At 41.8% G+C, this 17,176-nt stretch overlaps 1 protein-coding gene across 1 annotated transcript in view; it reads right to left on the reverse strand.

The window, feature by feature from the left end:
- TTC7B (tetratricopeptide repeat domain 7B) overlaps positions 1–10,609 on the reverse strand; it is a 117,874-nt gene extending 107,265 nt beyond the window's left edge. Inside the window, exon 1 of the mRNA XM_054276056.1 lies at positions 10,440–10,609. Within this exon, the coding sequence (XP_054132031.1) occupies positions 10,440–10,560 (121 nt within the window). The 5' untranslated portion in view covers positions 10,561–10,609. The remainder of the gene's footprint in view (positions 1–10,439) is intronic.
- Positions 10,610–17,176: the final 6,567 nt, after the last annotated feature.

Here is a 17,176-nt window from a genome sequence, read left to right on the forward strand (position 1 = left end):
TAACAACAGCTATCACAACTATGGCAACAACTATCAACAACCCTGCTCCTGTTATCAAGTCCCCATGCACCAGATGTTTCTCTGCAATTAAACACCCATATCATGCTGCTGTGGAACACTGGCAAGAATACACATGATCCCGTGCTATCAATACTTAATGTTATTTATGGAACCTCCCTCAACAGCTCAACATCTACAGCAAGAAAGACTAGGCAGAAAAGCACCCCTTCTTCCTTATATGCCAAATGGCATAGATTTAAATAAATATTTTTAGTATTTCATTTCCCTTTCCTCTGAATTACACAGCTGCAAGAAAAATAGTGCATAATTAGGATAAAATCTCCTACCACAATGATTTAAGCAAAGAGGCTCAACCTCAGACTCATGTCCTGGGGATCTGAATTTGAATAGGATACATTTAGGAATAAGAAATACAGAGCAAAATACCTACAGAATCTGACTGGTCAAACAAACTTTATCTTTCCTTGTAAGCAAGCAAATAAATCTAGAAAAACCTTACATCCCATGCTGTATTATTTCACCCACTCATCACCAAAATCTTAAATATTTCAGGTAACATATTTTAGACTCTTAAAAAGCCCAACTGTCCAAATGCACTGAAGTTTAAAGGTCATGGTTATCATTAGTCTCAAATGAAGACTGCATCAGGTGAGATTAACTAGATGAAGCATGGAGCTGTAAGAATAGAAGATGCTGCTGCTTCAACTGCTCTGTCCTGGAGCCCAGAAAGAAAAAAAAAAAGATGAAAAACTGAACTCCTAACTCAGGACTATTTTTTAAAAAGGTAAAATGAAAAAAACAAAAAAATCAGGGTAGGAAAGGGACAAGGGATAAAGAGGACAAGTATGAAATTTCCAGGATCCCAAAGGGACCATACATTGATGTGCAGAATTCCAGGAAGTTGAGATTTGCTTTGTAAACTCCCTTCTGATGCTTCAAGCCTTCCCAGAGGGAAACTAGCTTGGGACTGAGAAAAGAAACTATTCCTACTCAATCCCTAAAACTCTTAGTCTGTCAAAGGTAAAACTAAAAGCTTAGAGGACCTGAAGAGCTGCATGCTGCATGCTGCAGTATTTTATGATGATTTTTCCCTCAGACATCCTATAACATTTTGGAATATCATGGTACCCAAAAAAAAACAAAACCAAAACCAAAAAAAAAAAAGACCAACAACAAAAAAAAAAAAAAAAAAAAAAAAAAAAAACCACACAAAAAAACCTGAGGAATTTTATCTAGGAGTGGTATACAGCAATAAGAATCCCAAACAAGTCAATTGTTCTATACAATAACCAGACAAAGATTTCAGAGTAAGGTTTCTATAAAACAGCTGAAAACAAGAAAAATTTTGTAGCCTCCCACAAAACAGTTATTAAGAAGGCCATTTAAAAATTGAGCTTTCTTCCAGAGAAGGATCTGGAAATCCTGGATCCAGAACCGATTTCATATTCATCTGGCAGAAAAAGCATGAACCACATGGTTTTTCACCCAGGAACAAATGGACTGTGCACTTAAAGCAGGCATTTGCTTTGTTCACAATGTATCAAACCATGAGTAAGAGCAGTAGCTTGAAGAGGAATGTCAGTACAAGTCTCCAAGTACTCCTTCAACTCTGTGCTCAGTGCCCAGTAAATCTGGACCAGGAGCTACTTAAATCAAAATGAATGCTAAAACTATTCTTAGATTTCTACACGGTTTATATTAAAAACATTGTAAACAATATACATATATACAGAGATGTCATTTATGATCCCATCACTGACTACTTATTAGCAAGAATTCACAGCACCAGAGGATGGCTGAGGTTGGGAGGGACCTCTGGACATCATCTAGTCCAATAGCCCTAATCCAAGCAAGATGACCTAGAGCAGATTGCCCAGGATCCTGTCCAGCCAGGTCTCTGGAGACAGCAGAAAAGCATCCAGAGAACATGTGCATCCCAACAAGCACTACTGGTAGAAAGGTTCACTGATGCACATGTCACACATATAAAACCAGAAGCAAAAAATACAGAGTCAGCTGTTCAAGGAAATTTAATTTTACTCACTAACACCTTTAATTATATACAGTCATTCATTTCTGTGCCTCTTAAGTACACAGTGGGCACGGCACCATTTTACTGTGCAGCTATACAGTATGGACACAATTTTCCTGCTTGACAGCCAAAACTTGCTTTGAAGAAAAATATTATAGGCTTTCCGATCTATTTATGCATAGCCAAGTTTACTTTCAAAGTACCACTGCTACTGAAATTTATTTTATGATGACACATATTAAGAACAGAAAATTTTTTCAAACTTTTTTTTTTTATATTCAAGCTCACCAAATTTTGTGAAATGTTAAGGCCATCAGAACAGTAAATAATCAAGCCAGGGAAGTCACAATGTATCATCTAGAAGACTGACAGGCTTACAATTGAATAAAACTTGGCCCCTTCAGTGCAATACAATGTAAAACCAAGAAATAAGAATGCATGTCAAATCCAAGACTGGGAACACGAAGTGTGGGAAACAGGACCACCATCATCTTTGAGTGTTTAACTGGAAACAATTCTATCAACCACACTGAGGAAGAACAATCAAAACTTAGCTTCTTCTCATCTCTGTTTTGTTTAGGCTACAAAGATCAAGGAATGGCTGGGAGAACAGGAAAAGCACATGCTCTGATAGCTAGGAATTCATTCCAATCTTGCTTCTTGCCATGATTTATTTCTCAAAGGACAAAACAGTTTTTCTGTTGCTACTAACAACAACAACAAAATACTAGAGACAATTAGATGGAAGGCAAAAACCAAGCCATGTCATAAGGACAGTGGCTCTTGTCCATTCTCTACCAAACAGCTATATTGCAGCACAGTGCAAATTTGAGAGATAATGACAATGGAATCCAACTTTTGTTGTCCCAAAAAGATAAATAAAATTACTGACAAAAAATGAAATCACTAATTAATTGCCAGGCCAGAAGAGAGATTTTTTGTGTTTGGGGTGACGCAAAGCTCAGATGAAAGCACATAGATGAGCCTCTGTTCCCCAGAAGGCAAGATCTTGCAGTTCTCTACCTTTTCCAATCTTCTCCATGCTTTCCAGGTCCACCTTGGAAGCCTCAAGTAAATTCTTGAAAGACAGTACCCTACATTTGTCAGTCTCAGAGACAATTGCCTCAGGTACATAACTACCAGTGTTAATACAGAAAGTAACTTTTGGCAGCTTGGTTGGTTGGTGATTTGGTGGGGTTTCATTTTGGTTTTTTGTTTGCTTTGTTTTTATTCTACCAACTGTTCTAAAAACAACAGGTCCCTATTCTTCCTTTCCTTAAACCCAGCTCTAATGCAGTCCCATTAAAGCCTTGATTAATGCATCATTTTCTTCCCATTAAGGTAAAGAGACTGCAATTAAATATTAAAAAGAAAAACAGAAGTGTAGCTGCAAGCTAAGCACCCGCAAATCTGAGTTTGAGATAAGGCACGCTTAAAAGATGAGCTACAACTTGCTCATATAATTAACTGCAGAAAAGTATGGGAGGGCCTGTAAGCTGTTGTTGTTTTCATATCTTGGTTGCCTGTGCAAAAGTTTTATGGAGATGAACCAAGTTATTGGTCTCAAGTGAGCTGCATTCAAAATTCTAGAAATTAAAGGTATTTTCAGCCCACTTTTTGTTAAAGATGCACTGTTTACAACTCCAGATAATATGAGATTGTAGTAAAGGATTTCAGCTTAGGCATACAAATTCTGAGTGGAGTCATACCAATCGCACACAGGTCATCAGTGGGGTGGGAACTTGCAGAAATTCTTGCAACACCTCCTGAAGTAACTCCTGAGCAACTGATAACATTGCTGATCAGAGCAGCTACCAAAAACTGCCACTATGCATTCTGCCACACGTTTGCTAACACCAGAGAAATGCCCAGATTCAGCATCTCCCTCCACAGCCTGGAGCAGAGATCAAATGCTCTCCAATTATTAAAGGTCTGGCTACCCACCTCACACTATTAGCCAGACATCCTTACTTCCTCCAACTTATCTCAGCATCCTGCCACTTTGCTTTTTACAAAGTTATTATCTTCAGTCACTCCTTATCAGCTCAAATTAAACAGTATTCAGTGCAGAGAAAACTGTGAAGAACTGAACCACTAAATTCTAAGATTTTATTCTTAAAAAGAGATATTTGTGAGGAGGAGGAATGGCCCAGATTTGGTAGGGAAGGAGAATGGCTCAAATTTGGTAAATTAAGGATCTTCTGTCCCCTTCTTTACTACCATGCAAATCAAACCCAAACAAAAGTGGTATCGACGACCCTGAGTTTATGAAATGAATTTATTTCCCTATATGAAAGTTAACTCTAACCTTTAACCCTTGAAGTTGGTTTAAAGGAACTGAGAGCAGCTATAATACAGAAACATACAAGTATCTATTCACAGATACATCTGGCTACCATTTCTTGTAACTTTTAAACAAGGCAAAAGTGCAATCAACCTAACATTACTACATAAGACATCCAATTTCTAAAATAATTACATTCATAATATATAGAAATATCCTTATAAATGTAATCAGTTATAAGCCCCAAATATCCAAAATACTTCTTTCATACCACTAATACCAACTACTGCTTCCTCACAGTTCCCCTCACCTTTGCCCTCCACTGGCTGCTGCTACTGCTCTTTCCACCAGCTGTTCCACTACTCACACCCCTGTGGGAGGAAAACGAGCTTGGCAAGCCAGCAAACACAGCAGGGCCCAGAACAAGAAGCACAGAGCTTTCTGCTGGCCAAGCACAGTAATTCCCACCTCCGGTGTTCATCAACACAAGGGAGAGGCCAGGAACACATAACCAGAAGCTGCTCAGAGAAGAAGCAGCTTGATTAAAGGCAGGAAGAAAGAACTACTCTACATAATAGCAGTGAGGTGTTAGACCAGCTTGGTTACTTGTGAAATCACACGCTAGCATTTTCTCTTCCAGAGGAACATGCAGCGTGAGTACAAGCAGATGATCCACATCATCACTTACACTGTTGTAACACCCCTGGCTATCTGAAGAAACAAAGCTGTCAGTCAAAAATAAGACAACACATCTAAGTACTGTCACCACCTTTGCTCTTCATTCAGAAAAATGTCTGTCCTTAGTAATCTTGTTCTGTAAATGTGACAGTGAATGCAACAGGAGGAAAACAAAGAAGATAACAAATGATAACTTCTACTGTGGTGGACATGCAAAAAAGGCACATCACATGGTCTGCAAACTTTTCTGGTAGAGATGTCAATCTCTTAGGAAAGCTTTACATATACAAATCACACTACAAACTCTATGTATAAAACCAAACAAATTTGGTAAACACCTTCTAAGTAGGGCATGAGTCCTAAGAGGTTTAGAAATCCCTTGTTTATTCTGAGGATAAGCTTTAACCATACATCTGAGGTCTTGTATTACAAGGCTGCAAAACAGATGAAAACTGATAAGATGTTTCTAATTTTAGGCTCTACTTATATCAAGATAAGGAAACAGCATAGAAGGTGACAAACAAAATTAGACATGTAAAACAATTCATAATCCTTTGGGTTTGCTACTCTGCTCCTAACTCCTCTGTGTTCCATTACTCTGCCAGGCTAAACATGAGGCTAGGTCTGATAGGAGACTACAAAAACAAGGTGTTGAGAGGAAAGACAGTCAGAGAAGAGATCCCAGACAAGACAAATCAAACAGAAACGGAATAGCAAAAGTAGTAACAAATTCACTAGGTAAAAAAAAAACATTGTGTTACCATGTTGGTGTATTTCCATGAGCAAACTTGATACCTGTAGGTAATGTTCTATTTTCATGGCAATGTCACAATGCTCTTGGTAGCATATAGACCTGTGAACTTCCTGGGCATGCACTGTCTCCCCACAGTAATGCAATATTTCACACTGGCTAAGGTTTCTACAGAACTACACCATTCTACCTGGTTTGAACTATAAAAATTCGCCCCCTCAGTGTTTTTCCAGACAGAGCCATCCATCTCACTGAACTTGAGCAAGGTCACATTCCAATTACAGCAACAATGAATGGCCGGAAACACCCGTGGAAATTCATGGATCCTTTATTTTATCCATTCAGCTAGCTGCTGAACCAGCCTAAGGTTTCCTCACTTTGTTTCCAAAGGAAGGAAAGAAAGCACGAGAATATTGATGTCCTGAAAATGCCCTGAGCAGATACAACCTTCATACTGAATTCCATTTTAGACACTTCCTATGAGACGCTACTGTTTCATCAAAAATACATTATGGCCTCACAATCAGCTTTGCAATGTGATTGTTAGCTTCCAGTTGTGCTTCTCAGTTCTGGGAGCACTTCAAAATACATTCAGATTACTTTCAGATATCCAGCATTTAGTAACCTCTCCCAATATTCTTTGAGCAAGCAATTATGTACTCAAAGCATTCACTATCTGTCATGCCATGCTTCAGCATCATGCTGTTCATTTGCAATGTCAGACAAATTTCAACCAGCAATGAAAATTTCTTCAGTTCACTTTGTCAGAAGGAACTTTTGAAGTTAATTAAACCAGTTGGGAACACTCACAAAGTTTCATTAGTGAAAACTGCTCTAAGATTTTATTTCTAACAACTTGGGGTTTTTCTCAGTTCCTTTCAAGACGCGATACTCAGTAAGTGAACACCAAACACCTGAGGATGTCACTAAACAGGCTACAGATTATCCAGGGACTGCATCTTTGTGACCCTTAGGGCAGCACCATGATTTCTTTGCCAGCTGCTACAACTGAAAATCCTGCTGTACTGGTTACAGCCAGCAAGGTGCTGGCAGCAGAGGGGCTGCAGGAGCAGCTCTGGGGGGAAAAGGCCGGGGTTATCCTGCCCCAGGCCCAGCTGGTTCCAATAGAACCACAGCAGACACAGCTGAGCCTTCCGCACAACTGACAACACCTCTGGGAAAGTGTGTTTAAGAAAGGGCAGAAAATGCCACAGAACAAAATAAAAGAAAACAAAAGGAGTGAGAAACAGCAGAAAAACACAACATGAAGGTCAGAGAAGGAGAGGGACAGAGGTGCTCCACGGTGCCAGGGAGGAGCCAGCTGGAATGCTCTTGAAGGAACTGGAGAGCCTGTTCCAAAGCAGGACCATTGCCAGTGGGGAGCTCATCCAGAGCAGAGCGAGAACGTGAGAAGGAAGGAGAGGCAGAAAGAAACTATCTTGCACCACGACTCCTTTGCCCCCTGCACCACATGGGGAGGGGCACAGGAGTGAAGTTCAGCCTGGGAAAGAGGAGAGGAAAAGGTGCAACTTTCATGTCTGTCTTTCTGTCTTAGTATCTGACTGCATTTTAACTGGCAACAAATTAAGTTCAGTTCTCCAAATCAAGCCTATTTTGCCCAGAACAGTAACTAGTTAAGTGATCTTCCTGTCTTTATCTGAGGCTCCAATCTTACTCTATATTTTGCCCCTGCCCCTCTAAGGAAGGGGAGAGCCTGAGCAGCTGGGTTAGGCAAGGCTAACTCAGCACCCTGCCCATGACAGTTTTAACCCAATCTTTTAGCAGAATGCTGATGAAGCAAGAGCCCAGACCAAGATTTGTGTTACATGGCACGAATCTCATTACTGCTACTGAGTCCTGGCTCTGAAGTAGAGAAATACAATACAAACAGGCTAAGTGGCTAACAAAATCTGAGTCAGGTTAAAAACCCTTTTTTCATCCATCTATCTATTTACCCATTGTGAAAAGCAATGCAAGTCACAGGCTTGACACAGAACACACATTTTCTGTGATCCAAATTGCGACTATTACATACAGAATAGTAATTCATCAATATTTCTCTTCTCTCTTTTACTTAAAGTTCAGCAAGTTCAGAAAACCTTTCAAATGCCATCAATCACACAGAGAAATTTGTTCTAGGGTCATTTTTATGCATCCAAAATCCTACCTAAACTGTCATTTATATTTGATCCACTGCCAGGTTTTATACACAGGCTTCTATTAGGGAATAGATAGGATCCATCAGCAGAACTAAACAGAAAAAACAATACAATAATCAAGTCCACTCAAAACACTGCACTTCTCAAGTGCTGCATTTCATCAGAAGTACACACTATTGCCTTGTGTAGCCACACAGACCTTTGTCCTGGGAGCTGTCATTGCTGTTTCTTCCTGCATCTTATTTAGGCTGCAGCGTCAAGAGATGGGAATTTGCTAATGCAAAACAGCCCAAATAACAACTTGGACCATTAAACTTCTTATCAAGTTGTCTAATCCCAGTTCCAAGAAGGACCTGTAACTGAGTCCTAGTAAAATAAGTCTATTCTTTTGCAATAGCGCAAGATTGAAATAGAGAGCTTCCCAAAGGATTCATTCCCATCTGCGTTCAAAGAGCAATAAACACTACTCCTAGCAATGTTGATATCCTCTGTTAAAATGCTCCAGCATTCAAGAATTAAAGCCAATTCCCTACACACCAATATATGGTTAGAATAAAGTTCTTCTTCCCTCTCTCTCTCCATGCTTTTAAATCGTTCCTATGACATATTGTTATACATTCAGCCAAAAACCAGATTTTTGCTATCCATTCCCAAGTCAAAACTGAACATCAGTACAGGAGGATGCAGTAAAGTTCAGGGTACTGAACTTTTAAGTTAATTGCTTCAGATTAAGTAGCAACAGGGATATGCATCAGAGTGCCTTTCAGTTCACATGTCTCTTCACAGGTGGAACAGAGGCACTGCCTTTCCCTGGTGGTCTCACTAGCTGATAACCTTGGCCTGCAACCTGTTAGGTACACCTGGATTTGGAACACAGACTTCCAGTTTTCCACACTCTCAACAGCAGGTGAAGACATTTCATTAAATAAATTACTCTCCTCCTGTGTTACACCAATACAGAAGAAGAGTCCCATATGATTAGTTAATTTCTTGTTTATGTTCTTAGGCAGGCTTGAAAGTCATGTACATTGACTTAGTCCTTCATGTGCTGTCAAAAAGTGATAAAATCTGCATGTGATACTTTCCCATGTTTTAAAGATCAGAAATTGCTTCAATAATTTGTATTTTGACTGGTACAGAATCTAGAAGATGCCTTCGCAGGAAAACCACTGAAGTGTAAAGTTACGCAGATTGCATCATTTTCTCTTGATATGCTTCAGCTAGGTAAAACATACAAAGGTTAGAGAAATTTAAGTCAAACTGTCAATAACATCTGCAGAGCTCTCCCTGCCTCTCTGAAGTACCTAAGTACATCTTGAAACTATGAAGATCGTGCTTCCCAACTAGGCAGCAAAACATATTTGCCTTTGCTTGAGGTGATCTCTAACTAGCTCATAGTGTATCACTCAATGATGCATGTCCTGAAACTAAACATACCTTCCACCTTTTCACTCATGTTTACTTTTAGTTAGGATAACACCAGTGTCAGGAACACCACTCAGTTGTTTTTAAGGCAAACACATATAAATGTTATCTACTACCCATTTATTCTTAAATTCTTTTCTCTTCTTTGAGTCAGGCTTTCCCTCTTTTATAGAGCTGAATCATGCAGTTTTCTTCCCCATCTAAACATGCAAAGCTATCACTGCTTCCACAACAAACTTCCAATGATGTCAATGCTTTGCCTCATCCTCTCTGACAACTTATCGCCTCTGAATTCACACCAAGTTCTGTCTTCACAGACTTGACTGCTCTCTGAAAATACCCCTAGGTCCACCTCAAGTGGATCAGTGAGCCCAGAGAGGCTCCCATACACTATCCCCATATTTTTTCTCACACAGAATTAAGGCATCCATGCCAAAGACAACTTCCCTGTATCTCCCTCGTTTATTACATACTTCCATGCCTCAGAACGAAGGACTGCTTTTCACCTCCTTCAGTTAAACATACAGAAGTTTGTGACATAAGAATTAAGAGAACAAGCAAAATATTTATAGTTTCTACAATAAAATAAATAAAGCTGCACTATATTGCTGAGGATTGCTCTTAAGAGAAAGGACAGAAGCCTTCCCAGAACACGCTGTGCACAGACCCTCTGGCAGGCACGGGAGGCAGAAGGACATTTCGGGCTTTATGCACACTGTCAGCATGTGCGCCGGCAAACTGCAGGCTCGTGATATCCCCCGGGCTGCTCCGCGCCCCGGGCCGGGAGCGCACAGGGCCGCGCTACTCCCCCGGCCCGACGGAGCGCGGCCCGCCCGGCTCTGCGGGGGCTCCACGGGCGATGTGCGCGGAGCCTCGGGCCGGGGTCGGGGTCGGGGCCGGGGCCGGGGTCGGGGCCGGGCCCGGGGCGGCTCCCGCCTCCTTCCGCGCTGCTCCCGCCCGGCCGGGCCGCCCCGAGCCGCTGCCCTCCCCTCCCGCCGGCGGCCCCGCCGCCTGGCCCCGCAGGCCCCTCTCGCCGGCCCGCCCGGCTGCACCTGCCGGGCCCCCGCCGCCGCCCGCCCCGCGCCGCACCGTTCGCGATGAGCTTGGCCGAGAGCTGCTTGACGAGCTCGGGAATCCGCTCCCATTGGCACTCGGAGCGGCACCGCTCGATCTCCATCTCCAGCCGCGAGCCCGCCTTCCTGGTGGCCATGGTCGGGCCGAGGGGCCCCGGCGGGGGAAGGGGCCGGGGCGGCGGGCAGGGGGAGGCGGGGACGGGCGGCGGCGGCCCCGGCAGCGGCGGAACTCGAGCGCCGCGGCCGCGCCGCGCTGGCGGCCCCGGGAGCGCCGGGAGCAGCGCCCCCTGGCGGCTGCGCGGGGCGGGGCGGGGCGGGGCCAGCGGAGGGGCCGGGCGGGCCTGGCGGGCAGCGCGGCCCGGGCTGAGGGAGCGAACACTCGGCAGCTCCCGCCGCCGGACAGCGCTGCCCGGGCATCCGCGGGAGGCCTAGGGAGAGCAGGAGGGACAGGGACGGAGGGAGAGAACGAGCCTTCCAATGCGAGCGCCGCGCCGCGCCGCGCCGCTGAAGGTGCCGCTGGTAGAGGGCCCCGGCAAGAGTTGACCCCCTGAGAACCCGCTCACGCCAGGAGTGGGTGGCTATGGCACCTTCGGGTGGTTCTGTTCCTCCACAGGCGAGGGATGAGCACACACCGCCTCTCTCTGCTACACTTTCCCCTTCCCCAAAATTAGTAACTAAAATTAGTGCCTGCCCATCGCTGGTCACCTCCTCGCCCGCCTTGGAAGCGCTCGCTCGAGGGGTTTCAGTGCCTTCAATGGCGCTTTCCCATTCCGTGCCCCCACCGTGGTCTCTGCAGTCCCAGCAGCCCGCAGAGCTCACACCGTGCTCCGGACCCAGCAGAGCCCAGCACGGCCACCTGCTCAGGGCTCACCTGTGCCTTAGTCAAAAAACAGAGGGAAAGAAATATACGGAGATTACATCCTATCTTTGGAGAAAATAAATGGATTTCCAACGTTTGGCTAGAATAAAAACAACTAGCTGAAACAATTCCAATGGTACTGTGTATCTTTATCAAACACGCCATCACACAAACGTGACACAGCAATTCCACAACTCACATACATCTTACAAAGCTTCAGCCATGACTGATTTTCACTGAAAAAGTAGCAAGAAGATGTAGCTGGGGGGAAAAAAATCTCACAAATTGCTACTTACTTTTCACAAAATAAGGATACAGCCCATTGACCGAAGGAAATGTTTTGCAGAGATATGGTGTAGCTACATACAACATGAATTCAAATAATTCAACTGTCTCACTCCATGTCTTTGGGTCATAGTGGAGACTTGTACAATTAATTCTTTCATCCACAGAAATGAGAAGTCAGTGAAGCCACAGGAATTTGGTTGAGTTTATGAGGATGGCTGTCACAGATGATGATGAAGTTTCAAAAAACAGGCTGGATTTTTGCTTTTACATGCATTGCACTCCTCTGTATCTAGCACATGTTAATCTTCAGAAATTACAAGTTCACAGAGTCAGAAGTCAAATTTGGGCAAACATAAAACTACTGGCTGTTCTATAAATAGATCTGCAAAATACAAATATGACATTGCCTGTGGGCATTGGGAGAATTGTTTACATAACAGAATTTCTAAACAATTATCTGCTTCATGTGTGTTCAGATATACAAGAGACAGGTGCTTCTGAAGTTTTGCTTAGTTTTGATCATCAGCTGAAACATGAGAAACAGCATGGATTTTTTTTTAAAGAGATGCAGTTTCCATTGAATTGACCAGGAACAGACCTAGGCTTACACAACTAAAAGCTTGTTAGTGTGTTTCCCAGCTATATCCTCAATGTAATAAATACTACTTCCAACAAATCTTGTTTTGCTTCCATCATCCCTAGACCATCACAACTATTGCAACACTATGACAGGCATAAAATATCTTGTTCAGTGTTTCAAGAAATTTACTTTTCATTCCCAGTGTTATTAGAAGCACAACACCACAAAATTCAGATACTGTAATTTGCCTTTTAGTCCAGATGCTTTTATAGCACCTTCAGGTTACAGTCCCATTTCAAACAAAATATCCTTCAGGTTTTAAAAGTGAAATAAAATGGTAGCAGAACATAACAGTGTTTAAAAACACAAAGGAATACTGCAGGATTGGAGAGAGGATTTAATAATGTAACAAAACCAAAAGGATAAATAAATAAGAAAGCATTTTTTGCATACATGAGTTTTCAGAAGATCCAGAGAATGTCAAACTGATTACAACATGTTTTTTTTTATGGAGGAGAAAAGATAAGTTAAAGATTAGAAAGGAGAAGAATGATAATTCAAAATGTTTGATATTATAACTACTAGTTCTTTTACAGATAAGACTATGAAAACTAAAATTTCAACTTTCTAAAAGAGCTAATTTGCCTATGAAGATTATTCATATTGATTCACAATAATTCTAACACATTTTGTTAGCACTGATCACATCATTTCACCAAAAGCTACCAGCAATAGTATTAAAATATTTACATTACAGCTCATCAGGCTTATTATCTCAACAGCTCCTATTTATGAAGTGAGACATCTATGCAAAAGGAATTAGCACATTTTGAAATGCTTAGGAAATCTGCTTTAACATTAATGAAACTTCCGTGCACCCAAGACTGCTCTGAGAAGATTCCATTGTAGATGACCAATGGTGGAATTCAATAATGGATTTGGAATGGATAGCACAAAAGTAAGAGAGAAAAGAAGTACAATCCTGCATATTTCGTCAAATGTCCCTTATTTTTTCAGCCTTAAACAAAATATTTTTTTCTGTAAATGGCCTCTTTATTACACTGTTGGGGTAAACCAACGCATGCATGTACTTGGCTAGAAAGAGTCTGCTTTTAAGGTTTGCTGGCTAGCAAATATAGAGAGGTACCTGGTTTGTGAAAAGGAGGGAAATTCAAAATGCAGGAAAATAACTAAGATGTATTATTCTATCCTTTTGCCTTATGCCATCTCTCCCATTCCAATCCCCCCAAACACAGGGGGAAGAGAAGTGGATTATTCAGTGCAATTTCATGAGTTTGGTATGAAGAAACAAGGCCTTTCACTACACAGCTACACTGTGGTGGTTTGAGCCTGGCTGGGTGCCAGGTACTCCCCAAAGCCACCTGATCATTGCCCCCCACGAGTGATCAGGGAGAGAAAATACAACAGAAGGCTCATGAGTTGAGATAAGGGCAGGCAGAGGTCACTCACTGATTACTGTCACGGGCAAAACAGACTCAATTTGCAGATATTAATTGAATTTATTACCAAGCAAAATCAGAGCAGGATAACTAAATAATGGAAACACTTTTGCACCACCCTTCCCTCTTTCCTGGGCTCTACCTCCTCCCCGCCAGCAGCACAGGCAGACACGGAACAGGGCTTATTCATCACCTGTTGTTTCTGCCACTGCTCAGGGAGAGAAGCTCTCATGTCCTTCCCATGAGAGACAGTTCTCCATGAACTTCTCTAGTGTGAGTCCTTGCCATGGGCTACAGTTCTGCACGAACTGCTCCTGTGTGGGTCCCTTTCCACAGGATGCAATCCTTCAGGAACCCACTGCTGCAGTGTGGGTCCCTTTCCACAGGATGCAATCCTTCAGGAACCCACTGCTCCAGTGTGGGTCCCCCATGGGGTCACAAGTCAAGCTCTCCCTTACATGGGCTTCTCTCTCCACAGGTCTGCAAGTCAGGAGCATGCTCCCGTGGGTTCACAGCCTTCCTCTGGGCACCCACCTGCTCCAGGTGGATCTCTGCTCCCCTGCTGACCTCCACAGGTTGCAGGGGCACAGCTGCCTCACCCATGGTCTTCACCATGGGCTGCAGGGCAATCTCAGCTCCGGTGCCTGGAGCAGCTCCTGCCCCTCCTGGACAGACCTTGGTGTCTGCAGAGTTGTTCCTCTTCCTCTCACACTTTCTCACTCCTCTCTTCCTGGTCTCAATTACATCTATGCAATAACATTTTTTCCTTCTTAAATATGTTATCACAGAGGCTTTATTATCATCATCTCTGATGAACTCAGCCTTGGCCAGAGGTGGGTCCATCCTGAAGCCAACTGGTCCTGGCTTTGCTGGATGTGAGGGAAGCCTCAGCAGCTGCTCACAGAAACCATTCCTGCAGTGTCCCCTCCACTACCAAAACCTGGCCACACAAACCCAATACACACACTGATATGGTACTCCCATACTCCTCATAACCTGAAAATAAACCTGGTAAAGAAACTTTCTGCACTAGTACTCCGCACAGAGCTATGAGAAACAGGTGTGATGGGCCTTTAAACTGATGACAATGTTAGAAAGAATATAAACTGACTTAAATAAAGCAGCACTTTAATCTCTGCTAAGATATTAAACATTCTTTAACGAGGAATCAGAAAAATCAATTCAAAAAGTACTTGCATTTATAAAGGCAACATATGAAAATAGGCTGCTCAAAACACAGAGGAGAGGAAAAAACCTCCTGCAAGTAAACTCACAGGGTCAATGGGTTTTTTATTCCAGGCAGTATTTTTGGCTTCTTAGACAAATACTATGCACCACTGAAGTGATGAGGAAGAATTCAAGATTAACAGCCAACTTGTGTCAAAGGTTAGCAATGCTTAATGCCAGTGTTGTTTCATTATTTAAAGAAAAAGTGTTTAATATGCAAGTTTAGCTACTACTCTGGTTTTACGTTGGCACACTGACCAGTGGTATGCTGTTTTTTTCCAAAAAAGTTCATCTGAAACTGCTAGTCATAATGATGATTCTTAAAATTATTTTTCTACCTATAGCACACATCAGAGAAAGAAAAAAATTTTGAGGGAAATATGATGCTATAGAAGACAACATAAAAGCCCTTTTTTCATATTCATAGTAAAACAAAACAAAAAAGTAAACATTAAAAAGCTTTTCCTCACCACAAATGGTAATTTTACCAATCTTCTGTCTTTCAATTAAAATCAACATTGCAATGCTTATTAGAATGTAAAATATATTCCTACTGCAAGTGATCAGAGATGCAATTCAAATACTATTTGTATTTTAAGGCAATCATAATCAACTCCCACTACCGTCTGCTATTTTGTAGAATGTGAAGTGCAAAAATTCTCAGGCCAAAACTCATTAGTGGGATAATTAATTCCTCTGCAGTGAAGAGCACAGCTCATAACCATTAACAGAAGCAGAACTTTTACTGGAACCCAAGTCATCTTTTTTTTTCAGTCAGTGCAACATTGTTGGCAGAAGGAGGAACTACACAGTTCTCTATTCCTACTGAAGCCAGTAATCTGTATGAAATTGAGAACAGACCATATGAAAATTCTTTGAGGAAAGAATTTCACAGTGACATTTGTCTCCTTTTTGAGAGTATAAACATGTTCTTTGAAGGGAAGTGAGACTGAAGAGTATCCACTAAATCAAGTCTGACAAAAAGCCCATTATAAAACCTGCCACCCCTGCCTCATAGCAAGCAGGACAGCCATGTAAAAAATGAAATAAACTTTATCAAATTATTTCAACATTGCAAGGTTTTGTACTTAGATGAGTTTATTTTCTTAGAATAGTTACATCTGCAAATGTACATTATTTTGTAAACCATTAAGCCCTTATGGCTGTTTGAAAGTTAATGTCATACACAAAACAATTCAAGAAAACATAGGAACCCGAAAAGCTTTCTTCACAATGGATTTTGATTTTATATTTTGTTGCCTTCAAAGTGATTCAGTTCATACTGCACTTGTGAGATAATGGGCAACCGATACTGAAATTGAATGTATGCCTGTAGAATCAGGCAAACATATTTTTTACTATTTTATGAAATCCCTTGATGTTAATTCACAGTCTTTAAGAAATGTCAGGGACTAGCAGTCATTGTCTGAATTGTCTGAATCCAAAGTTTCATTACTAAATGAGCTGGGGAAAAAAAAAAGTTAGACTCCAAAAGAGGTCCTTTCTAAGCCCACCCATGTGAAACGGGAACCAGCATTGCCAGTGAAAGGGCAACAGAGTATCACTCAACTGCCAGTATCTACTAAAATCATATTCTTCCACCTCAGTGTTTCATACTACATTTTAAACCTGTCACACCGTGCCTGGAAATATCCTCTGCACCACAAATGCAAATATTTACATACACCAAAAAAAAAAAAATCATCTCCCAGAATTTAAAAAACCCCACACTCCACTGTTTTTCAGAGGCTGAATAAACGTATTTATATCTGAATTGCAACTTGCTCCACAACTGTATTTTTACAATGGTATGGTGTCAGTAAATTTGCTATCCTATATTACCATGTAGTAAGAAACAGGGAGAAAACAGGAAGAAAAATGCCATAGCTTGCTGTTTCTCATTTTTATTGAGCCAGTGTAAAACATTTCAGTCTTGTTCAAAGATGTAAGGATTTGGCTTTGTGCTTTGGCTACTTTTAAGTTCAGGGAAAAGCCAGGTTAGGGTCTAATAATGAGTCTTTCATTGTGCTACTCTCACGGTAAGCCTCTTTCCTGCTCTATTTCAAACTGGTGTCCAACACTGCTTGTAGGGAAATAGATGAAGAAGGACCCCGCACTGTCCGTGCACAATAACAAAACTTACAGACACAGTTTAGCTAAATTCTAGATGTGATCCAGATTGTAGTTTAATCTCTAGCTTAAACGCATAAAAGAAAATCTTCCTAAGTAAATTGAACCTCAGAGGCAAAGACATTTTCCTATTCTTTTGACTTACGAAAACAGCATCCAGAATAGTATTATGGGTTTTTTAAAAATAGTAATTATATGTTTTTAGAAAG

Source organism: Melozone crissalis, unplaced genomic scaffold (genome assembly GCF_028551555.1).
Source record: "Melozone crissalis strain CALT ecotype California unplaced genomic scaffold, PUWL_Pcris_2 ptg000018l_1, whole genome shotgun sequence".
Taxonomy (NCBI): domain Eukaryota; kingdom Metazoa; phylum Chordata; class Aves; order Passeriformes; family Passerellidae; genus Melozone; species Melozone crissalis.